General features: G+C 35.9%; 1 protein-coding gene across 1 annotated transcript in view; it reads right to left on the bottom strand.

Moving 5' to 3' along the window:
- Positions 1-16,084: 16,084 nt before the first annotated feature.
- LOC131194513 (uncharacterized protein K02A2.6-like) overlaps positions 16,085-26,759 on the bottom strand; it is a 151,970-nt gene continuing 141,295 nt past the window's right edge. The window contains exon 4 of the mRNA XM_058175630.1: positions 16,085-16,260. Within this exon, the coding sequence (XP_058031613.1) occupies positions 16,085-16,260 (176 nt within the window). The remainder of the gene's footprint in view (positions 16,261-26,759) is intronic.

The raw sequence follows: 26,759 nt of genomic DNA on the forward strand, positions 1-26,759 counted from the left end.
ACACAGGTGTGATTTTGAAAGAAACTATGCACATGAAAATTTGTCTTATACATATAATTCTGTTATTCCCTCTTATATTATTTTGAATGAAAGAACCTGCAATTGGTAAGATGTTATCTTTCCAAAGTCAGATTAATAATAGGTTGGGACTAGAGGTGCCCAATATAATTTTTTACTGGTTCCTTTCTATCAAACGCCTTCTATTCATTCTTAAAGTGCCAGAAAATTGGTAGGACAACTCTATAAGAATGTGCTAGTTGCAGACAATTTAAGCTTTTAGTAGTGTAATAAAAGATGGGAAATAGATATTATGGCAGTTTCAAGAGAATGGCTTGTATTACCATTATCTAGCATGACAAGAAAAACATTATGGTGGCGAATTTGGCTTTGTACATCCTTCCAAATGGTAGCTGCCCTTCAAGAAGGTATCACAATAAAAAGAAATATCCCAGCATAGTAATATCCCAGTTCCTCTATATTTCTTGCAGTTTGACCAGAAACCAAATTCTACCCAATAAGCAGAAAGTCAACCATAAATTAGTTACAGTTGGGTAGAATAGGAATGTTTACCAAGCTTTCACATTCAACAAAGGTATTTGGTTTGTATAAATTCTGTTATGGTTCTTTGCAATAGAGAACAGCTTATCACTGGGAGATGGATATTTAATCAGAATTGGTAAATAGGTTAAGAATGGATTACTATGACCTGTCACTAATATTTTTCTCTTTTATTGCTGTAAACCTCTTTAAGTGCTTATAGAGGTAGTAAAATTAGTGACAATGACAACAACAATAAAAACAACCTCATCCCTTCCACCAGGTTATATTGTTTTTCATGTAGTGAAGTGATTTGAGGTGATTTTTCATCCTTTGGTTTTAGGATTGCTAAATGATTCTTGTTAAAAACAGCAGTGGAAGCATGTAGCCTTATCATTTGGCACTGAGTCATATAAAAAATCTGGTTTTTTTCCCACTGGAAAAGGGGTGGAGGGGCTTGATGTATATGTTTTGAATGGTGAGTTACGATTTATGGATGTGTCCACCTATTAGAAGTTGAAACTCCAGTTACAGTTCTTCTCCAATTGATGAAAAATTATATCATGATTGGCTGCTCAATTTTAGTAACATAGTTTGAGGACCATTTTTGTGGCCAGAAGAAGTAAACCTGGTGTTGTAGGCAGCCTGTCATTTTTCTATGAGTTTATCACTTCTGACTTTGACCACTGTACGTGTGCAGTTTGGTAGGCTTATGTTGTCAGTTGAGATATAATAAGCAATAAAACATTCCTCTTCCTAAAAATTTCATTGGCTCTTGAATTCTGATTTGCAATCTTCCAGCAATTTCATCTTGAGGAAAGGGTGTGGGGGGCGGGGGGAATCTTCAGTGACTAATGCTGGAGCATAAACCATTTGTTACCATTACTCTTGATGCATCGCTTGTCACAGTTCGGTCTTCAGATACATAAAATAACTTGTGTTGCCTCTCACAACAAGGAAAATCAACTCCAGATAACAATGTTGTAGAGGATATGATAAATTCATATGGTAATGAACAGCTGGGATGCAGCAGTGACTCACTCCCGAACTAAGATACTATCTCTATCTCTTGAATAACTAAGATTCAAAGTTATTTTTCTGCAGTTGCAGGATAACCCATGTTGATTATATTAGGAGGTAGACCTTCAGAAACATTCACAAGCTGTTCCAGAATATCAGAAATATCTGTCCAATAGCTGAAAGATAATGATGAAGATCTGAGCTTTAATTCTACTAACAAATGTAAGCTAAACATACACTTTCTCCAGGGCTATCATTCTCTACTTCTGCTGCTTGATTCAATTGCTCAAGTAGCACAAATTGAGATATCTGCTATGGAGGAGTCTGTATGAATTTTTTTGGTTCCTTGGCCCCTCTGCAGATAAGATTTCTCTGAGCAATCCCTGAAAATTTGGGAACACTTCCTCTCAGTGATTCAAATAATTTAACAACTGGTTCTCTGCCCTAATGACCGGCTGGGTAGGTGTGGCTGGGTGGTCATGTGACTGGGTGGTCATGGCCAACTCGACATCACTCACATCAAGGGGGCACTTCACGTCACCCGGCCTCTTATGACTGTAGGGATGCTGCAACGGTTTTAAATGTGAAAAATGGTCATAAGTCACTTTTTTTCAATGCCATTGTAACTTTGAATGGTCACTAAATGAACTGTTGTAAGTCAAGCATTATCTGTACAAAAATACAAAAAGATTCTTTGCTTGCAAAAAACTTCCCTAAATACCAATCATTAGATTAGAAATGGGGGAATACATACTGAAGATCAATGACAATCACAGCCATCATGGAAACCTAAACCATTCTGTCTTTTCATCAACAATACTTGCAACCCAGAATTACAAATCAGGCAGGGTTCCAGAGCACCTCGAGGAATTAAAATAGTTAAAAAGCAACGATAACGAACAGCCGCCAACCCTTGTTCATAAAGTGAAACCCTTTAGCAGAGAGGTCATTTAAGCTCTCCAGAAAGTGGGTGGGCATATTTGGGTTACAAAATGCCAAACTAAAGAGACAAATTAACAAAGTATATAGGGGACTCAAGTTCAAGTCTCTGCCCACCCAAGCCTGTCAGGATAAATAAAATTAGTACATGCCACTGATATCTAAATTAACGTCAAGCCTGTGTTGGAAGAAATATCCATCTGGTTCAGTTCCAAGTTGGGAGAGATACTGGAAACAGGGAGGCTGATTGGAAAGATGGTTTAATGAGGAAGCTGACCACATGGAGTTGAGAGTGAGGAGTTGTTATATCTTCTCTTGGGCTTTGAACTTTTGAGGTTTCTGTTCCTGTGCAAGACTGTTGGCTATTGGCTGTTGGCAGACTCCCATGGGGCCATGTAGCTGGCTCTGTAGATTGCCTGAGAAGTTTGATTGAAGTTTGGACTCTCTAAGATGATGTAATGAAAAGGCTTGTGTCCTGAAAGGGTGTTGGGCAATTCTTATTGTGTCTTAATGTCTTTCTTCCTGTTTTGGATCTTGAGTGAGGGATAATCCCATTCTGCCTTTGTTCAGACCTTGCTACAGGGAATTTTTGCCTATGAATAGAGTTATCTATCTCTTTATCTCTTAAGTGCTGACATCTGATGTGTGCTATTAAGGAAGGTGGGGGCTGCTTTCTTCTTTTAAGAAAACATGTTTTTCCATTTCTCATCCAGGGAAATATATTTTTCCTTTTTAATATTTCTCAAAATATTTTATTCTTCTAGGAGAGGGTGGATGCTAACTTTCTACAATTGGTGCCATGTTACTAAGCCTCATTACCATGAGAGAAAACTAAAATGAATTGGAAGGAGGATTCCACTTACTATCAGTGAGCAATCATGTGCCTTGGCCACTCCAAAGCAATGCAAGAGGCAACTAGACTTTCTGGAAACCAAGACTACTTTTGTTGTTGTCCTGCTTCTAAAGAAACAGATGAAAGATCCAAAATGTACAGTATGGTATATATTCTAGTGGTTTTTCTGTAAGCGTGATGAAATTAGTTTTTAAGCTCTGATCATTTCCGAAGAGAAATTCATACAACATTTATATTGCCTGCTGTCCCATAAAAAATCTGCTGATTGGTGCTATTAAAGCATCACATGACAAATCCCCCCCCCAATTCAACAAAATTCTTTCACAAAGCCCAGTGAGGAAGGTTACGCAATACACATTTGAAGTGAAAAGGATTGAGTCCAAAAAGGAAACTGAATGGACAAATTAGTCCACCTTGATGGGAGAATTCCTTTAATGATGAAGCTTAACAATATTCAAGCTCTAGAGGAGGGAAAATATTTTATGGAAGTCTTACCTTGATGTATTTGTAATATTACTAGAAATGCATTCTCCTTTATTATTCTGAGTAGGTATAATGTTGAGGAGGAAATACATAATATTTATTGATTTTGTAAAAAGTGCTTGTTTTCAATGTCCTCACTTTCTTTACTTTAAAAACATCTTTGTGGGAATTATATTTTTAATTGTAATTGTACAATGAATATTTGATGAACTATATTCATAAGGTAATCATGGAAAAAAGAATTCTAATCCTAAATAAGATGTTGAATAATAATTAAAAGTACTGAAGACTTGATTAACAGTGTTAAGGGATTAGAAATGAGAATTAAAGAGGGCCACGAGCCCTGAGGTAAAATCAAGGACTTCAAACATCTTTTCAAAAATCATGCTTTTTAAAAAGATTAAGAAAATTATTGGTCTAGAGATTTCCTTCTAGGAAATAATCTGTGAAAAAGATGTTTTCCAAATTTATGAATGAAAAATTATATCTGCCAAGGTTCCAGAAAAACCTCTTCTGCATAAAAAAACTCAGAAGCCATTGTTTTTCAGAGTTCTTTACTAGCATGAGGAAACTGGCACACAATGAGTGAAATTCCAAAACTGAATTTCCAGATTCTTTTCCCAGTTATACAAACCCCAAGAGTCCCACCCCCCTGACCCCTTTGATGGTCACATGGTCCCACATTCTCCCAGTTCATTCGAATATCTTCTTGCCACTCTTCCTGCAGATGTAAACACCATCCGACCTTGACCGCTTGAAGAATGTTACCATACCCCTCAGCCCCCCTTCTTCCCCTCAGGGGAAAAATGTGGCAGCATCTGGAACCCTAAAGTCTAGTATGGTTTCCAGGCCTGACAGGCATCCCCCCTTGGAAAAGAAGCTATATCCTAGGAAAGAAAACAAAGAGTTGATAAAGAAGCGTGTCAGTGGTCCAAACTTCCCTTCTACCCCCCCCTCCCCTCTCCAAGAGGTTTTTTAGGTTTGTCAGGGAAAGTGTCGTGAAATTGTTTAATCAAATTGTCCACATTTACTTTCCAACTTTTGACCCAAGTAGATTCAGATAATGGATATCCCTTCCAGTGGACTAAATATTGTAATTGACCTCTGTATAGTCTAGAGTCAAGGATTTTCTTGATTTCATAGTCGGTTTCACCTTGGATTATCAAGGGTGGTAGGGGAGCAGCAGGTTGAGGTCTCAGACCAGACTGTCTAGCAGGTTTTAATAAGCTGGTATGGAATACCGGGTGTATTTTTCCCAACATTCGAGGGAGCTTGAGTTGGACGGTAACGGGATTAATAATTTTTACAATGGGGAAAGGACCCAAAAATTTTGGACTGAATTTTCTGAATTTTCTCAACCTCAGATACTTAGTAGATAAAAAGACTTTATCTCCAATGCGAAAAGGGGTTTGAAGGGAACGGTGTTTGTCAGCTTGGAAGGTTCCAGAAAAACCTCTTCTGCATAAAAAAACTCAGAAGCCATTGTTTTTCAGAGTTCTTTACTAGCATGAGGAAACTGGCACACGATGAGTGAAATTCCAAAACTGAATTTCCGGATTCTTTTCCCAGTTATATAAACCCCAAGAGTCCCACCCCCCTGACCCCTTTGATGGTCACATGGTCCCACGTTCTCCCAGTTCATTTGAATATCTTCTTGCCACTCTTCCTGCAGATGTGAACACCATCCGACCTTGACCGCTTGAAGAATGTTACCATACCCCTCAGCCCCCCTTCTTCCCCTCAGGGGAAAAATGTGGCAGCATCTGGAACCCTAAAGTCTAGTATGGTTTCCAGGCCTGACAATATCTACATGAATTTGTATCTCTGTATAGAAGATCAACATTAACTGAAGTTTAAATGTCTCATTGTTGACTGGTCTGTGTCAGTCTTTGAACGCAAAGTTGTATATGGATTCAGAATTAGCAAACAATATGCCTCATATTGGTCTTGTTCTTTTAAAAAAATAGAGTTTTTAATATTTTGCTCACTTTGCAATTGGAAAAAAATGACATTATCTTTCTCTTTATTATATATTAGTGCCAGGGGTGAAATCCAGTAGGTTCTGACAGATTCTGGAAAACCGGTAGTGGAAATTTTGAGTAGTTTGGAGAACCAGCAAATTTTGAGTAGTTCGGAGAACCGGTTGCCCCAGAGTGGGATGGGAATGGAGATTTTGCAATATCCTTCCCCCAGGAGTGGGGAGTGAATGGGGATCTTCCATGCCCACCAAGCCACACCATGCCACCAAGCCAGGCCCACAGAACTGGTAGTAAAAAAATTAGAATTTCACCACTGACTAGTACATTGCTGATGGTACTATCAGAAGATTGGCAAGGAGGAATTGGGTAGTAGCATATATTTCTTTATCTTAGGTGCAGGGTACATAGGGTACATAGCACTTAGATATGCTGCTCCACAGTATTTTACAGCATTCCCTGAGCAGTTTATAAAGCTAGTACATTGCCTCCAACAATCTGGGTCTTCATTTTACCTAACTTGGAAGGATGGAAGGTTGAGTCAATTTAGAACCAGTCAAGATTGAACTCCTAGCCATGGGCAATACTGTATTCTAACTACTACACCACAATGGCTACATAGGACTCTATATAACTTATTGGATAAAACCTTGGACCAAAGAGAGACAAATCACTAAAGGTTTTCTTTGATTTGATGCACAATTTAAGGCTTGTGAAAATATGAGACTGAAAAATGGCAGTTCAAGAGAGCATACTTACTTTTCTGAAACACATAGATCCTTTTCTAGAATACATAAGGTATAGATTAAGTTTAGGATTCTAAACTTAATTTCTAAACCTACTGCCAAACCTTTATCCAATCATAATTTTGTGAGTTTGGTCTGTACAAGGAATCTTTTAAATGGAAACTGAATAAAATGCTGCTATAGAAGAAAGCAATTGTGGAAGATTGTAAAAAAAATATTTAAAAATTTTTTGAAAATAATTTTAATGAGTGTACTGATTTAGGAATGATTTGGGATGCAAATGAAGGTTTTGTTTTATTTGCATTTTATCAGAGGTTTCGTACAACATAATAGTGAACTCAAAAAGAAGAGGCAAGAGAAAACACAAGCTACTTTGGCTTAGATAAAAAGTAAAAAAGGATTAAATTTCCCAACAAATTAAGTTCTTACAACAATGGTTATCTATGTGAACAGTAAGAGAATTAGAAATAAAAACGAACTATATAAAGCAAAACACACCTTTGAATTTGCAAACAAACTGGGAAATAGTTGGTATATAAATTATGAAAAAAAAATGATATTGACATTGGACATTTTGGAATATTTAGAGCAACATAATGAAAAAGAAGCCCTATTGATTTTCTTAGATGTGGAGAAAGCCTTTGACAATTTGAATTGGGCTTTCTCTTGAAAGTTTTGGAAGATATGAATTTTGGAACAAACTTTTAGGATTGATTTATACTACACAAAAAGCACAAATAATGGTGAATGGATATTTAACAAAGCTTTGTGAGATACAAATAGGAACAAGACAGAGATACTATATCTTTCTTGTTTATTTGAGTTCTTGAAATAGTAAACAGAGATATAAGATGAAGACTTGTGGAAGTAAAGATTAAAAAAAGAAACTTATAGATCAACGGCTTTTTTAGATAAGAATGTTGATTTTGGAAATTTCCTTTAAAGGGAATGGAAACATTAATGGGAAATCTGAAAAATATTGATGCATTTGCAGGTTTTAAGATCAACAAGCAGAAGACAATGCTAACAAAGCAGGTTAGAAGATGAATAGAAGATGAAACAGAATTGATAAAGTAAATGGATTTTAAGACACAGAAGAAAGTAATCTAATGATCACAAGGAAAAATATGAAATGTACGTTATTTCAAAATAATTGTGTTAAGACATGGAATGAAGTTTTACAAAGATGTGAATTTTAAAGGAACACACAAATGTCATTGCTGGGAGAATTCCTGTCAAAAAAACAAATGTCCACGCTAGAATGATGTTTGTTCCAGACAACACCTGTTTTGACAGTTGAGGCACCACTTCAACAGTGGGAAAATAATATATCCACATTTGTGTATCATGGGAGAAAAAAATTAAATATGAGGTGTAACTATAAGGAAAGAGGAAGAGGATTTGATATTGTACATTGCCACTCACTGTTTGATTTGGATGAAAAGAGTAGATGCACTTAAGTAATAGAATGTTTTTTTCGAGTTAGAAAGTACAGCCTGAAATATGGATGTTATTTTATAGGGCTCAGTATTCCCTAATGTTCTTTGTTTGCTATTCATGATATGTTATTATGTTATTTTCTTATACTGTCATATATTGCCTATGTTGTATCTCCCCTCCTCCCTTTCAAAATGCATGTTAGCATTCAGATTCCTAAATAAGCCTATGGGTGGAGTTCATTGCATCAAGGGCTCATTGAAAAAACAATTCAAATACACTTCATCTTGCTTGCTATTTCTACTTTCCCACAACTTCAGTGGAGGCTCTTCTCTATCCATCTAAATTGAGACCCCTAGCAAATAAACCTTCTCACTCCCTATGAATGTGGAAAAATGTCCAACATCAATAGATGGTCTCTGAACATGTCTCCACAATATAGGAAGGGGAAAAAAACTGCACTTGTATTGACTATAGGCATCTTTTGCCGTAAGCAGGGATTTGTGTATCCATATCTAATCCTTATTTTACCTTGGAGCACAGACAAATAACAATATGTGTTGCTGTACTTCGTGCTTCTTCCTTGTATAAAGTACATTATTGTAGCCCAGTTTTCTTAGCATTTTTTGGTTCCAGGAATCAAGAAGATAAAAAGAAAGATTAAAAAAGATAGGTTTTTTTTTTAAAGAAAAATATTTTATGGCATCCAGTTCTATATATTTAAAAGGAGTGTTTTGTATTCAGTTTCAAAGAGGTTCTTTAAAGTATGGAGGTCAATTGCATGATCTTGGGAAAAGATGTAGCTGCTTTAAAATACTTCTGATAGGTGCGGTTTGTGCTACCATGCACCCATTTCTTAATTATTATCTGCTACATAATCTTAGTTTGTGCCTTAACTCACACACACACACACACACACACACACACACACACACACACCGCTATTGTTGGCCCACCAACAGCCAGCAGAGCTGGCAGCAGATTCGGACAGTGAGGCGGTTGGGGAGGAATGTGGGCTAGTCCTGGAGTCTGGGGAAGGCTCAGACGAGGGTGCTGAGTCAGAGGCAGAGAGGGGGCCAAGGCCATCTGGTAGTTCTTTGCTGCCTCCAGAGTCTCCAGAGTCTGACATCAGTGTGGCAGAAGAACAGCAGGAGCCTGTTACCAATGTGGGTATGCGCAGAACTTCTAGAAGACAGGAACAATTAAGAAAACAGGGTCGACTTGGGAGTAAGGCTTGGAGATGACTGGCCCCTCCCATAAGACATAAAAGAGAAGCAAATGGGACATGAGCTTTTGTAGGAAGCAATTAGTTCACTTGGTTGTTAAAAGCTTTGGAAAAGTTCTGTTTCATTCTGCTAAGTTTGGTCTTGCACTGTGTTTGGCGATTAGTTCTCTGGCAGCATTCCAAGGGAGATAAGGTAAGTGTTTGTAAACAGTCCCCCAATAGACTGTTTGAGAAGCCTTTCAGACTGGGAATGACAATAATTCACAGCTGTTTGAATTAAAGAGGTTTGCCAGGACTAAGATTGTGCTGTATACTTTCTAAGGAAGTCTAGGTCAGAACACACACAAACACACAAATTATTTGGAGACAAACCTAGGGATGCTATCAAAGGAACATTTAGTTGTAAACTATAGGTATCTATTTCATTGTAAAAAGCAGTTTTAAACAGCTGTAACTTTTAATTTTGTTACTCAAAAATAAAATTCAACTGAGCCTCGCAGTCAGTCGAGCACAATTCCTGGTATTGTGACTAAAAAAGAATTGTTCAAGCATCTTTATGGCAACACCTGAAATCTCTATTCAACAGAGATCCTTTAAAAAAATCTTTTAAAATTATATATTCATCATTTGTTCTCATTCTATTTATAAAAGCACATGTGTTTGACTATATTAGTTTTGTAATTACTTCGGGTTCTTTTTCCTATGCATCATCAATTCAGGCATGCTTATTGTTGTAATGCCTAATATGCAGAAAAATAGATACTCATTGTGTACTACTTAAATCAATTGATAATAGTTGCATAAAGCAATTATCACAACATTATTATCTCTGAGAATTTCCAACAGCTCTTTTTTAACCAGATGACTTATTCTGGTTCATATATATATATATATATATATAGGTCTTTGGTTGTTCGGGTTTTCTCCCGTGTAAAATTGGAAGTGTCTTGGCGACGTTTCGATGAAGTCTCATTCGTCATCTTCAGGCTTCAGCTTCGTGCTTCTGGCTGAAGCCTGAAGATGACGAATGAGACTTCATCGAAACGTTGCCAAGACACTTCCAATGTTACGCAGGAGAAAACCCGAATAACCAAAGACCTACATACAAACACCCGCGAAAACCTCAGAAAATATATATATATGTATGTATATATACAAACTGACACATCCTGTCTCGACTTTTGGGAGATCAGGTATTATGTCTATGTATCAACAGGTGCTTACAAAAGTGAAAATACAAATGAATTCTACTTTCCATCTGGCTCATAAATGTTTGGTGAGTTTGTTATGACTGTGACCATGAACTTTTAAATATCTGACTCCTGATCGTAATAGATACATTCATGTCCTTATCAGAACCAAAGCTTCATAAAGTAGGTACAAATGACATATCAGACCATAGAATTTTGGGTTCATAGAATTCAGTCAATTAAGACATTCTTGCCTATTCCAGGAATCCAAATTAAATCATCCCAAATAAATGCCCATCCAAATTCAATTTGACCATTATTTCTTGAGAGAATTGCACAACTGTTGAACTATTCTTACCACTACCGGTAGGAAATGACTAAGAAACTGTAAAATTCAGCTTTACTGGCAGAACACCATTTCCCCCTGATTCCTCAAACTGCAAGGGTAACTTTAGAAGTCTGAGTAGAGTCGGAGTGAAGATGAATATGATGCATGATCAGATACTCCAAGTTTGATATGCAAATAATCTGTTTGCTCAAAGTTTCTTTTGGATACAAATAATCTAAGATTGCTTTTATCTACTATACCAGGGGTCTGCAACCTTAAACACTCAAAGAGCCATTTGGACCCGTTTCCCACAGAAAAGAAAACACCAGCAAATTTTGGAGCCACAAAACCCTTCCCGTGCCTGACTATTTCTTGAGCGGCCACAAAATTTGTTGAACTAAATGTTCTGTTTTCTTCTGAAACTTTTCTTTTCTTGCATTTATCCATGGTTGGCTTACTGGGGGTTGAAAAGCTCAAGAAATCATGTGCCGATGGGTGTCGCACATTGGTGGTTGTGATGCATATTTAGAGTGACAGGGAGCCACAGCACATGGGGCAAAAGAGCCGCAGGTTACTGACCCCTGTACTATACTGATACCACTAAGATGATCTATAATTATCTATAAATTAATGAAACCCTTGATAAAAAAAGAAGCCTGGTTAGGTATCTATTTTGCTCCAAATAAACACACAGCTCTTTTCATATATGGATCTAACATAATAAATTGAACTCTAATTCTAAATTATGCATCATTTTCAGTCATATTTATCAGCTCAGTTTATATAATATATGCCAACATTTGTAACTGAAGATTCTTTGCTTCTTCTTGCCTGCTTTTAAGGAAGGCAGTATTGAATAACTTATTAACTTTTATTTGAAATACCAGTTTATGATAGGCAAAATAAGAGAGACGTTTTATTTATACTATAAGTCAGGACTAATTATTGCCAAAGTCTAAATCAGATAACTGATACTTCAGGGAAAGAGTTTTGTTTGGTTTTGTAAGAATCACTGCTGAATTTGTCTATAACATTCTAAACAACTTTAAGATAAACTATTCAGAAAACAGGCCGTGGTAACTCAGCCATTACTGAATGTGTTGTGATGATTAGGGTAATATAGATGTGGGGGAAAAAGAAGCTTTAACCAGACAAGGTTTATATGAAAAGCAATTCTCTAAAACTTTGAATGAGTTTGTGGATTAGCCCATGTTTTCAGGTGGACCCATGGATAGATTATAGCAGCAGTGAAATGTATTTACCAGTACATTTGGAAGTGTGAGCACGCGCGCCTCTTCTGTGCATGCACAGAAGGGCAAAAACGAGACATAATGATGTCCCAGCAGGTGGGCCGAGCCTCCTGCTGCCAGTGCTACCAATTCGTGCAAGCCGGAGAGAACCAGCTGGATTTCACCACTGGAATATAAATGTTTTGGAGTCTGTCTGAGAACAAAGCTAAAAAAATTAGTGTGTAAACATACCAGAAGATTATTTTCTCACATTGGCCAAAGGTCTCCATGAAGCTCCCTCCAAAAAGAAAACACTTCATTTCACTGTTATTGGTCAACAAAAACAAATATAGTAAATAGGACAAATTGACTCTGAAGCTGAAATTGCATGTGATCTTCACAACTAATAGGCATCCATAGATTTTCATGAATTTTAGCCATGTATGATAATAACTATTGCTACAGTTATTGCAGTGCATTTCATAAATTATTTTATGATTTTTTTTAAAAAAAACCTGACAGTGCATAAAATGGAGGAATATATATAAATTATAAAACTTTGTTATTTCATAGTTACTGACACAAATATCTATATATCTGCTCGTTCCATAGAAGGTCAGTGAGATAACTTATTAACAGTTTTGAAACATTGTAACAAAGTCAAATACTTGATATGATTTTATAATCAAATGCTTTTCTCTATGTTATAATCTAGATTATATCACTTTCTCAAAAAGAAATTATTCGTATATTAGCATTCAAGGATTGTTGTTGCCTTTCTATGTTAAAAATAATTATTTTCTTTGAAAATAAGTATGTCTTTCCAAAGATGTAATTTTAGATACAAACTGAAATCCATTTTAACGGAACTCATTATGATATTGCATGCAGAATTTAAAGCAGCACCTTATTGAGTAAAGGGAATGTTGTTATGTGAATTCCAGGTTTGAAAATCTCTTTGACCTGACTATATGAACTTTAGAAACAATGTATTACTGGTATAAAGAGTTCAGCATTGATCAGAAAATATCTAACAATTAAATAAAAAATAAAAGGAGTATCACAGTAGACTCAGATTACCCTTTTAAATCTTACTTTATTATGTTTTGAACTGTAGAATTAGTTTCAGTATAACCCATAATATTAGTATCAACTTCATCTAGTACTTAAAGGCAAACAAATTCTGATAGCTCTATTTCTGCCTGTGCTGTCTCATAAAATGATCATGGGAAAAAATGATGCTTTATGAATGAAATGAAAATTATCTGCTTGGTCAATTTTAGTTGCATCAATAGAATGAAGGCTGCCAGAAGGAGGAGAAGGAAGAGGAGGAGAGGGGGAGGAGGAGGAGGAGGAGGAGGAGGAGGAGGAGAACCCTGATATTACACAGCGGCTAGAGGAAAGAATTGATAATTCTACTACCATTGCCCACTTTGGGGATTAAAATAGTCCGGGAACTGGCAACTGTCTCTATTCAGAATTATCAAGAAAACAAGCTATTTTTTTTTTTAGTAATTAACAAGATTTTCAAGGGGGGGAAAAACCTATATCTGATAAAATTAAGGAACTGTGACATGGGATTGTGAACATTATGAGCTGCTTAACACGCTTGGAAGGCTACAGTTTTAAATCATGTAAACTATTGCATTTTAAAAACTTTCACAATTGAGTTATAGATAACCTGCCTGGAACTGGATTTTCAGTTAGAGAGTTAGTTTTTTTATTACTATGAATTACTTTAAAACTCTGAGAGCTGGATTGTTTGCAACGGTCATGGCAGTAAGATTTTAAAATTGCTTTTCAGCTAAAAATAACTGGCTGCGTACGAAACAAAAATCAACATATAACCTTAAAATACAATAATAGAGTTTAGTCATAAAACATGCAAAAGGCAAATTATAAGCTAAGAAACTGACAGTCTAAAAAGCCTAGGCAAACAGAAAGCTTTTAGCTTGTGTCAAGAAGAGAGGGAAGGCAGCACAATTTACATTTCTTTGAAGAGTGAGTTACATACACTAATGCCACAGCAGAGACCTTTGTCTTCCTTAGCAATACTCCAAGGAGATCATCCTGAGCAAATCTTAATCAGAATCAGAATAGAATTTATTGGCCAAGTATGATTGGACATACAAGGAATTTTTTTTGGTGCATATGTCTCAGTGTACATAAAAGAAAAAGAAAAAGAAAACTTTCATCAAAGGTACAACATTTACAACCAAATGATGGTCATAGGTTGCAATTTAATCCTTAATGATAGGAACAAAAAGTTACAGTCATACAGTCATAAGTGGAAAGAGATTGGTGACAAAAACGATGAGAAGATTAATAGTAGTGTAGATTTAGTAAATAGTTTGACAGTGTTGAGGGAATTATTTGTTTAGCAGAGTGATGGCCTTCAGGAAAAAACTTTTCTTGTGTCTAGTTATTCTGGTGTGCAGTGCTCTATAGCGTCGTTTTAAGGTTAGGAGTTGAAACAGTTTATGTCCAGGATGTGAGGGATTGGCATTTGGCAGGAGGTGGGAGGAGGGTGAATGGGGAAGAAAGGGGTCGTTTCATGTTAGATAAAAATCAACATAAGCCAAAAAACAATGGTGGCCTTAAAAAACAAAGCAAGCATATGTTCTCAGATAAATCTGCCTGTTGTAGAATTGCAAAGCAATATTTATGCCATTTCTGTGGGTGGCCAAAAATATATATTAAAAGTTGGAATCTTACCACGCTAAAGCCATCTGCCTCTGAAGTCTTTATATAGGCATCCTGAAATATAATCATGATTCCAAGGTATGATTAGTACCAATAGGGATGTTTTTCTACTTGGAGGAAATAATCCTAATGACTCAGTTTAGAATAATTTTCAGCACTACATGATACCTAGCCTGTAAATGATCCTAACCACATTCTTCTAATACTAAAAGCTTCCTTTATGCTTTTAGAACAAAAGCTTTCTTTTTGCACTTAGAACAATTTACGTTAGTTTAATAGTGTTTAAACTGTTTAATGAGATGCTAAAGGTTATTTTTTTCCTTATTGTTAGCCGAAGTGCGTGTCCTATGGGGTGGGAAAGAGGAAATAAATAAAATAAGAAATAAAAAATAAAAAATAATGCAATTATTATAGTGGAGAGAAGGTCATTTCCTTTGTATCATAATGCAAGAATTCAGGAAATTAATCTGGGCATACTTTCCTCAGAAAGTTAACACTTTCTTTTTCCATGCTTGCTGCACAATGAAGGTTTTCAGCCATTGGGTGAGAAATTCTAAATAATATTATTATTAGAATAAATTAATTTAACTAGAATAATTAAAAAGGATGCCAAAGGAGGCACAAAATGAAATTTAAATGACAAAAATTTAAATATTTTTAAAATTATTTTAAAGAATTAAATTGAATTATTGAATTGTCCCCCAGCGGGTTGTCCCATGGTAAGTTGGCCATGGCAAGTTATCCCACCGTGAATTGACCATGACAAGTCAGCTGTGGCGAGTTGGCTGTGGCGAATTGTCCCATTCCGGGTACAGCCAGGCAATGCACCTGTTTTTACTTAGCTTCAGGCAAAATGATAGAAAATAATGCTTTGCACAGCAATAACCATCTGATAGATAGAGCCCTGCCCTACCCTGGATAGATAATCTCTCATTGAAATCAATAGTGGAGAATTCTTAATGGAGTGTGCTACCCCACTCACTCACACTCACACTCACTCACACTCATATGTCATTGTGGTTTATGGAGAGTTTTCTTTGTTTCCCCCCAGCAATTCTCTTCACCTGGCTTTATAACTGTCCCCACTGAAGCCAGCCACCAGAAAGCCCAGATTAATTCCCCAGGCAATGGCCAATTAGTCCATAACACAAACAGCAAGCTGCTCAAATGGTAAGTCCAATAAACAAACATAAAGCTCCCAGGCAAAACTTAATGTTAGTTCATGGGTTATAGTAATTCAGAGTCTCAGGAAACACAAAGAAGCACACAGCCATGACCCTCACACGTTGCTTCCAGCAATGCCTCCCTCTGCCTGCCATGCTAAATAGCTTCTGGTGCAGCCCATCAAAAGAGGCGGAGCCTTTTCCCCAGCAATCTGGCAGACCTCCACTTCTCTGCCCTGCCTGCTCTGATCTCTGCTACAGCTCCTCCTCCTCTTCTTCGTTAGCCTGCAAGCTGTCCCCAGCCGAAGCCTGTTCTGCTGACAGTTCAAGGTCAGTAATTCCTGATGTGCCAGGAATGATCCCATTCCCCCTTGAGCCAGCTTTTGAGGAATCATCACCCAAAGGAGACGTCACACTGAGTCCTGTTCCATCTACAGACAAGGATGACCTTTGCAATGGAAATGTGTAACTTGGTAAAACTGGGGTTGAATTATTATACTTTTTTGTATGTATAACATTGTTTGCTCATTAGATTACCTTGCTTAGATGGCTAACATTAAGAATAAACATAAAACACTGTTTAAAACATTATTTCAATAATGGTAACAACACTAAAAATGTACAGTGTACCAGCTTCTTCCATACTAATTCACCCGAACCACTTAACCCTTATGTCTTTATCTGTTGGGTCAAATACCTGCTAGTAGGCGAAAAATAGAAAGGAAACTACCATTTTCTTCTTATCAAGGCTGTCTAAAGAACCCTTTAGATGTCAAGGACACCAAAAATTTAAGAATAATATCAACCAGATATGTTACCAAGAATAGTAGGAATTGTGGTCAAGGATCCCCTGACCAAGAATCTTAACACTAGGCAATTTAATAAGAAAATGTTAATTTGGTCTCAAGTCCTCTTCAAAAACGACTTGTTTGTTGCAATTATTCCAGAATACAGAAATTGGTCACAGAAACCTATGACAATGACCTTGTAGCTCCAATTTTTGCCGTAATAGCTCAGGCTGTTAGAAGCCTGTTATTAGAACACAGCAGCCTGCAATTACTGCAGGTTCAAGCCCGGCCTGAGGTTGACTCAGCCTTCCATCCTTTATAAGGTAGGTAAAATGAGGACCCAGATTGTTGGGGGGGCAATAAGTTGACTTTGTAAATATACAAATAGAATGAGACTATTGCCTTATACACTGTAAGCCGCCCTGAGTCTTCGGAGAAGGGCGGGATATAAATGTAAATTTAAAAAAAAATTAAAATGCATTTTAATAAAAATGAGGGGGTCTTTGGTACTCTCAGAGCTTGGTTGTTTTCTAGCTGATGCACTGATGATGTTATTTAATTTGGGTAATGAATTGTCTACAAAAACAAAAACAACCACCAAGTTCAGAGAGCACCTAGGACTTTTTATTTCAACCTTGAGCTACAAATATTTCCCTTTATCAATAAAGTTTTTATTTAATTTTCAACTTGTTTGCTGCTCCAGTCCCAAAAAACTTCTACCCAGTCATTCATCTTTATACACAAATGCATAATATTGTTTTGAACTACAAAAGATCTAAAAGGTTTGGATTTGGAGTTCAAGGAGATATTGGATCTTGCTGTTTCTTCTATCAACATATCTTAAGGTCATCTGGCATTCATCTTACCTGACTTTAGCTTTGTGATTCTCATCACAGAGTTTCCTATCTAACCTTTAGCCAAACTATCTCTTATTGAGAACCAAGATAATGTAGAACATAGGATTGTGATAGCCTAATTCAATCTAATTTAGTCACAAAGTTAATTGGTTAACTTTGATCCAATCATCTTCTCTCAGTCTAATCTACCTGCAAGAGTATAATTATAGGAAAGTGTCTGGTATGTTACTTTGAAATCAAGGAAAAGAAGGAATAATAATATAAGCAATTAATCACTCAATAAATAATTCTTAGAACACCTTTTTTAACTCAGAGAAAGTTGACTTTGACCTAGTTCTAACTGACTTCTGATTAATAGTTTTCTTCTATATTTTTGTAATGAATATATAACTTACTACAGTTTTAGACTGTTTCATAAGCTGCTTTTCTAGATGTATTTGCAAATAATATTTTGTGTTTATTCTTGGCAATGTATAACTAGATCTTTTAAAAAAACCCAATTAATTATTTGCAAACACAGCAAATGTAGGGAGATGCTACCAATGCACTTCATGGCTATTGACTAGATAAATGTTAGGGAAATGTTACTGCAATTCCTAAAGTACAAGGCTCTCTAAGGAAAACAAAGAAAGTTGACTCCATACTAATTAAATGAATTATATCTTCTCCATTTGCACAAATTGAGAAACAATAAATACAAGCTGGTGCTTAAATAAATCGTTAGAGGTCATTTGTGTTTGCTGCATTCATACCATCCAGGACTCCAGAGTTCAGTCCCTGTTTTGCTATGGAAAAATAGATGATTAATTCAATGTCCCTATTACAGTAACAAGAGTGTTATTTGTGGAATTATTTTGCCCGTTAATTTTGTGCTCTATCTGAAGTTCAGCTGGTTTTTCAGCTCCTGATGTAGTTGAGGGAATTTAGTGGACATTTTATGGTGACATTTGGTTGGCAATGAATGCTGTGAGCACATCCAGATCACTGGTCTGAGTTTGCTAATGAACAAATTCTGTCCTGGAGTTGGCAGTCTGGCTCATCAGCTGGATAGCTAAAGATGGAACAGTTGTCTCCCTTATAACTGATGACTTCAGACCCCCAGAAGGGACTCATATAAGGTAGCAAATTATCAGTCTGTTCTCCAGGCTGACTTCTCTGTTATTAATGTAACATGGAAGTCTGGCACTAACTTATACATTTTGTCACTGTGCTAAATAGGTTTCAATTCAACATTATATAAAACTATATTGAATATGCCATATATTTTAAATTAACAGCATCCCATTTCTAACCAACCACCTACAGTGTAGCAAGGGAGAAATAAAGAAAGTTCTTCCTCATTTTTAGGTTGAACCTCTCCTTGGTCAGTTTCCATCCATTATTCCTTGTCTGGCCTTCAGGTGCTTTGGAAAACAGCTTGACCCACTCCTGTCTGTGGCAGCACCTCAAGTATTGGAAGACGGCTATCATGTTTCCCCTGGTCCTTTTCTTCATTAGGCTAGCCATGCCCAGTTCATGTAACTGTTCTTCATATGTTTTAGTCCCCTAATCATCCTGGTTGCTCTCCTCTGCACTTTTTCTAGAGTCTCAACATCTTTTTTATAGTGTGGTGACCAAAACTGGATGTAGTACTCTAGGTATGGTCTTACTAGGGCTTTATAGAGTGATATTAACTTTGTTGCTGTAACTTTGTTGGTAGTAACTTTGTTGGTAGTAACTTTGTTGGTAGTAACTTTGTTGCTGGCAATCCTTATGATTTATATTGATATATTGACCATCATTTGTGTTGTAAATGTTGTACCTTGATGAACGTATCTTTTCTTTTATGTACACTGAGAGCATATGCACCAAGACAAATTCCTTGTGTGTCCAATCACACTTGGCCAATAAAAAATTCTATTCTATTCTATTCTATTCTATTCTATTCTATTCTATTCTATTCTATTCTATTCTATTCTATTAGTACCTCACTTAATCTTGATTGTATCCCTCTGTTAATGCAATTTATTTATTTATTTATTTATTTATTTATTATATTTGTATACTGCCCTTCTCCCGAAGGACTCAGGGCGGTTCACAGCCAATAAAAAACACAATACATAGAATACAAATTAAAAACTATATAAAAAACTGATTCAATAACGGCCTAAAAATTTAGATACAATTTAAAACCCCATTTAAAACCCCCAATTAAAACCCATAAAAACCCCCATAAAACCCATAAATTTAAAAAACTAACCCAGTCCAATTTAGGATTATGTTGGCTTTTTTAGCTGCCACTCACACTGCTGGCTCATATTTAGCTGATTGTCCACTAAAACTCCAAGATCCCTCTCACAGTCACTGCTATTAAGCCTGGTTTTCCCCAGTTTATATGTGTGCTTTTGGTTTTTCTTACCTAAGTGTAAGACTTTACTTTTTCTACATTGAATTTCATTTTGTTAGATAGGGCCCAGTGTTCAAGTCTGTCAAAATCCATCTGGATCTTGAGCCTACCTTCTAGGGTGTTAGCTATTCCTGCCAGCTTAGTATCATTTGCAGATTTGGTGAGTTCCCCTTCTATTCCCTCATCTAAGTCATTTATGAAGATATTCAAAAGTACTGGTCCTAAGACGGAACCTTGTAGCACCCCACTGCTTACTTCTCTCCATGTAGACTTAGACCCATTAAGGACTACTTATTGAGTACAGTTTGTCAGCCAGTTGCGAATCCATCTGGTGGTGAAGCTATTTATCCCACTTTTTTCTAGCTTATGAAGAAGTAGGTTGTGGTCTACTTTGTCGAATGCCTTGTTGAAGTTTAAGTGTATTATGTCCACAGTATTTTGCTGGTCTACAGTGTCACAGTTACAGACCTGCATGGCAAGCCTGTTATTTCACTCTTTTTATTTTCACTCTTTTTATTTTCACTCTTTTTATTTTCACTCTTTTTATTTTCATTCTTTTTATTGCCACTCTTTTTATTTTCAGAAGACGCTTGGACTTTAAGCATGCATATATATGCTTAAAGTGCACCGCCTGCCCCACCACATACAAACCAGCAGAAGAATAAGTGCACGCATTGAAGAACACAAGAACTCAGTCAAAAAAGAGGAACCAACTTCTTCCCTGGTCAACACCTTAAAGTCACAGGACATGATATTGACTTTTAAAAGACCAGAACTATCTCCAAAACTGAACACTTTAACAACAGAATAATCAGAGAAGCCATTGAGATAGAAAAACGCCCACACAGCATGAACAAATGAGAGGATACCTCCCGCCTACCAGCCATTTGGAAACCCACCCTTATTGACAACGAGTCCCTAACACAAGGAATGACACCAGACCCACACTCACAAGGTCCACACAGGATGTCACCACCGCACATCCACCCAGAAAGCAGACCCAAACCCACACTGATCATGAAGCATGACCAAGGACCAGAAGCCAGACCGCAACTACAACATTAGCCATTTCAAACCCCTCCAATCCATACATGCAGCAGACTGACACCCACTATGAAGATGTAGCACAACCACAAAGCCAAACAACAGCAATGCAGCTCACCAGCTCAAATCCCCCTGCAACACAGACTAAACTGAGCACAAACAAGCCCCCACCCAAACAGGACACACCCCCAGCCAATCAGAGCACAAAAACCTCCCATCCAATCAGAGCACAGCCAAGCTCCCACCCAATCAGTTCAAACCCCAACTAGCAGTTAAAAGGAAGAAACAGCTGCGATCACACATTGCTCCCAGAAGCACAAAGCTGAAGCCTGAAGATGACGAATGAGACTTTGTCGAAATGTCGCCAAGACACTTCCAATTTTACACGGGAGAAAACCCGAACAACCAAAGAGCTATATATATAATTATATTATATATATATATATAATTCCAATTCCTATGATTTCAAGCACTTCTCCAAATGCAAGAATAGGTTTAAAAACAAAATGTAGCATAAAATAAAAGCAATTTATTAAAAACACAGACTTTATTTCTGAAATACAGAATTAAGTATATTATAATCAGTTACAACACATATACACAAAACATTAGTACAGCTGCTTTGTGTGTGTGTGTGTGTGTGTGTGTGTGCGCGCGTGAAGTCACAACTTAAGACAATGTACCTTCACATTTTAAGGTAGCTTTGGTCTTAGCTTTTGTTCAGCTTAATAATTTACCAAAATGTAGGAATGTGCAGCATTTTTTTTAATTTGATGTATTCATTTACTTTGCTTAAAAATAACATTATTGGACTGGGGAGAATGCAGTATTCTGCTCATCTATGAAATGGTTCCTAAGGCTGTTTGATTCCCCCACCTAATTCCAAAGCATTAGGATTGTAATTGGGAAACCAGATATGAAGTTTTAATTTCACATGGAATTATTTTTTACTAAATGTTGTTCTATCCAGAGAGTCAGATTATAAATTCTGTATATATGGAAACATTCCCTTGTAATTAATTGTGATATCTAAAAATGTGGCTTTTTCACTATATTTCTGCTATGCTTAAATTGACCCTGAACTTAGCTTGTTTCATTATTGTTGCCTTTTACTAGATTATAAAATAAGAGCATTGGTAAATCAAAATGAATGTCTTTTCTTATAGAATTCCTAAAACCATATACAACATAAAGATAAGTTAATCTTCAGAAGAAGAGGGGAAACAAAGCATTGAAACATCAGAAAGAATTCATTATGCCTCTAATCTTCAGATATATTTGGTAAATATTTTAGTGTGAGTAACTTAAAAACATTGGATGGAAATATAAAAAAAACAGCAAAATGAATGCCTTCTGGAAATCTAGCAATTTATTTCTAAATTGTATGCAAATTTAAAATACGAAATATATGGAATGAACATGAACTTAAAGAAAAAGGTAAAATGCAGGATTTTTAAAAAAAAACATTAATGTTTGGCCGACAAAATTTAGGCTAAAGAAATCTATAGAACCACTTTTTTTATTCTTCAAGTCAGCGTTGACATCTGTTGACTGCCTGAATTAGCCCTTGAAGTTTCCTGGCAAGATTCTGGAAGTGGTTTGCCATTGCCAAATCCTTCTTAGGACTAAGACAGAGTGATTGGCCCAAGGACACACAGATGACTTTGGCAGGATTAGAACTCACAGTCTTCCAATTTCTAGTCTGGTGCCTTAATCACTACATCAAACAGGCTCTCTGACAACCACTAGATGGCAACAAAGAAATACATCAAGGGATCATTTGGAGTTTTGTAACCCTTCTGGAGAGCTGCAGGAGAATATCTGGTGATATAAAGACCGCAGGACACATCTAGGAACAAGAAGCCTCTGTGATATAATATACGTGATTACATTCCCACCCTTAAACAACTCCCAAACCAAAAGAATGGAAATCATGTTCCAAACTACAGCTCTTTTCCAACTGGAAGCTCAAAGGGAGAACTCAATTTGCAATCTATCGGCCATCAATGGCCATGCAATAAAAGTTCATTATTCCATCTTTACTGAACAATAAGTTTGGTTGTCTCATCATTTTAATGGATTTTCCAACAGATATATATGTATACACAGATATATATGTATACACAGGTGCACCTATATTATTGTTAAGTTTTAGGAACACCTGCATTACACACAAAGGTCCATAATTTTTGCCATCATGTAACGGTAATTGAATCTCTCTCTCTCAAAATATCACAAATTTTGATATTTTAAAACTCATATTTTGAGTGAGAATAAATATTTGCTCTACTTTAAAAGATATTAAGCAAATATGGCATTTGCCATCAAAAATTATGACTCCACATTTTTATGAAAAATTCCAGCACATTCTATATAATTAGACTACTTCTTTGTGTCTTTCTCCTGAAATTCCTACACTGACACTTATCTACTCAGAGCACAATTTTAGGATGAACAACAAGGCTCCAAGGAAGAAGAATTTACATGAGTAATATGTATTCTATTGATAGGTAAGTAGAGTCAGATTTCACCAAGTGTTCCATGGCACTTTGTAAATTTATGGATTAGACATAAGATTCAATTTTCATTTAAAATTAGTGCAAGCAAATTTGAAAGTTAGCTATTACCATTCACTTTCTTTGATGGAAAAATATATATATTCATTTTCTGCTATAACACTTTTTAATTTTTTTTAAAAAAAGAATATGCAATGATTCAAAGGGAAAGTAAAGAATTAATTCCAAAATCAGATGTTTTTATAGTCACTTTGACTTCAACTGCAATTTAGTCAAATTCTAATAAAAGTCTTTGAAATATATTAGAAGAAAATTAGTTTTTTAAAAAATGATTTGCTAAAACACTATAGAAGAAAACTAGAACAACCATAAAAAAATTGAAATATTTTCTATAATCTACCTTTTTTTGTAGAAAATGGTGTATTAAAATGTAATAAAAATATATATTTATTTAAAAAGTTTTATAACTAGTTTCTATCTTTTTTCATGTGTGTGTGTGTGTGTGTGTGTGAAAGTGTGTGTGTATATATATATGTGTGTGTGTGTGTGTGTGTGTGTGTGTGTATATAGGTCTTTGGTTGTTCGTGTACATTTTTACACGGGAGAAAACCCGAACAACCAAAGACCTATATACAAACACCCGTGAAAACCTCAGAAAACATATATATATATACTGTCACAGACCTCATGAAGCTCTGATATTGTGGAATTGGATCAAATTTATATAGAATGAAATTATATACTTGTATAGTTATAATCCATATATTTGGAATATAAATATACATTCTATAAACATGCAGGCATGTGCTCAGAAGTAGATGAGTAGAAAGAATATTCCACAGGCTGGAAATGGTTCTGAGTCAGAAAACACATGAAAGGCCAATAATCTTCACATAAGAACCTGCCTTCAGATGGAGCACTAGTAATTTATTTAGTTCAAATGTCACCATCCTTTAAAAATGCAAACCATGAAAATAGCAATCAAATCAAATCAAATTGCAGAGTGTAATGAAAGGAAGATTTCCCCAATAAACCATAACAATTTTTTTCCTTGTCTTAAAGTATTATGAAATAGAGAATTGGAACCAATTTTAAACTTTGTAACTATGAGTTACAAAGTAACTATGAGTTGAAAGGCCCTGTTTTTCTGGAACTTTTTCTGTGAGATGGGGATAGTCTTCCCTACATTGATCATCTATTAACAAAATGATGGCTGCACTTGATGTCACTCACAATCCATTTGTGGGAAGCATTGCAGGAAAGGTGGATTGGAGTGTAAAACCACAGCAACAATTTGCATCGGTATTAAGGCTATCGGATTTGGGCTGGAAAAATCTGTAAATGTTACAAAGGAGTTGGGGTGTACTGTCTTTGTGCTTCCATCTAGGGGCTGCCCTTCTATGGGTGATCAGACTATCTGGGCATTCCACAACTTCACTGGCCCACCATACATGGCCCCAATTCGATGTGTTTTTTTGAAAGTCCAACCAGCTCTTTATGTCTGCAGGCGCCAAAGCAGCCACTACTCCTATTTTGACTGTGTTGTCACCCCTGAAAACTTGGAACTGAAAATGAGTCACCATTCTGCATCAAGTGTGGCAGAATATCTGGGATAAGTTTTGGATCAAGTCATTAAACCGCTTCTGATTTACTCTATTTTTTTTTCCATTGTGGAGAATACTGATTCACTTCTCTTTTCATCTGGTTTTATGGTCCTTGTGCACAAAGACGGTTGTTTTACTCTGCCAAATCCTGCAAAGCCGTGAAATGCCATTTCAGATGCAAAGTACAAGCGTCCTTTTTTTAAAAAAAAAATCTCTCATATAAATGCTTCCACTGCACCTATGACAATAATAACTATTTTTTCATTTCCTTTTGCCTAAAACATAACTGTCTTTGTTATCAACAGTCCTAGTTCACAGTACAGGCACTTGGCTCCAATAAGAGAAAGAAGTTCTTTTAACAAGCAGCAGAAGAAAAAAATTACAATATTCCAGTACGTTAGTAGAGCACATCTATAATAAGTCACAAAACCCAATGCCAGACCTCAAAGTTAAGACGTTTTTATCTTCAATCATAATGCGGATTATTCTTTCAAACTCCTTCGGAGAAGCTGAAACCAAGCTTTGAAACGTCTTTTTGCCCTGCATGAAAGGATTGTTTGCAACGAACCGCTTTGAATTCTGCGTTTGCTCATTCCTTGTAATGGCACCGTCAGAGTCTTTGGTTTCTTCTGGTTCAAGACTTACAATTTCAGTCATAGTACAACCTGGATGCTATAGCTGCCCTTTCTGTAGGAAATTTAAAAGCATGTCGCCTTTTTTGATTTTGGAGAATAAATGCAATAGCAAAAGGTTTCGCTTATTTATCAGAAAGTCTCCATTTACTGCCAGAGGTATTAAAAGGGGGCTGAGAAGTTGCTGGAAGGAGGATGACTTTAACACACCATTCTTGTGCTATAAATGATAAACCACTAAAGGTTGGAAGCACATTCCATTTGATTGTTATTTCTATGTCAAACCACAAAAACGAAGGTAATGTTTTCCTTCATCATAGAAACAAACTGCAATATTCAGATCTTTTTCTTTTTCTTTTCTTTTCCATCTGTGAAGATGAATAAAATGCAGGAGGGGGCTTTTTCCTCCTGTTCCTTCTCTCTCTTTCTTTTTTATATAGATCTGGCAATATAGTCAATGTCTTAAAAAAATCCTGATGAATAATTTGAATAAAAATATGATATAATTATGAAAAAGTTTATTTTTAAATCCATTTTTTTAAAAAAAACATGTCTAGTTACTTGATATAAATATCAACTGATTAATATTAATTCATATCTCATATAATGAAGTGTTACTGTAAAAGAAATTTTTTATCCTTGAAAATCATGTTAAAACATTTAACTGAAGGAAAAGATGATAAATCAAGAGGCTTTTTTTTTAACTGTAAGCAATTTGAATGAAAATAAAATGTAACAGAAAAAGAAATAGATTTACCTTACGGTATTCATTTTTATGAAAGAAGTAAAATACATGTCATACAATCTATATTTGTGTCATACATTATTTCCATCCATCTGCTTATTGCTGCTGCTTCTTTTTTTTTTTTTTTGTTTATTTCTATTTTCCTCTTAGTGCAAAATGTTTATTTTTGTCCAACATGTTCAGGCAGGAACTCACAATATATATATTGTGAGTATATAGGAATATAAATATATAAATATATAGGAAAAGGGTTTTAAATTAACTAATGCAGATTTAAAACGAGACTATGTTGTTTCTCCCTTTTCCTTTTTCTACGTCTCTATCTGCCTCATCAGTCATTTGATAAAAATCCAGTCAT

Source organism: Ahaetulla prasina, chromosome 1 (assembly GCF_028640845.1).
Source record: "Ahaetulla prasina isolate Xishuangbanna chromosome 1, ASM2864084v1, whole genome shotgun sequence".
Taxonomy (NCBI): domain Eukaryota; kingdom Metazoa; phylum Chordata; class Lepidosauria; order Squamata; family Colubridae; genus Ahaetulla; species Ahaetulla prasina.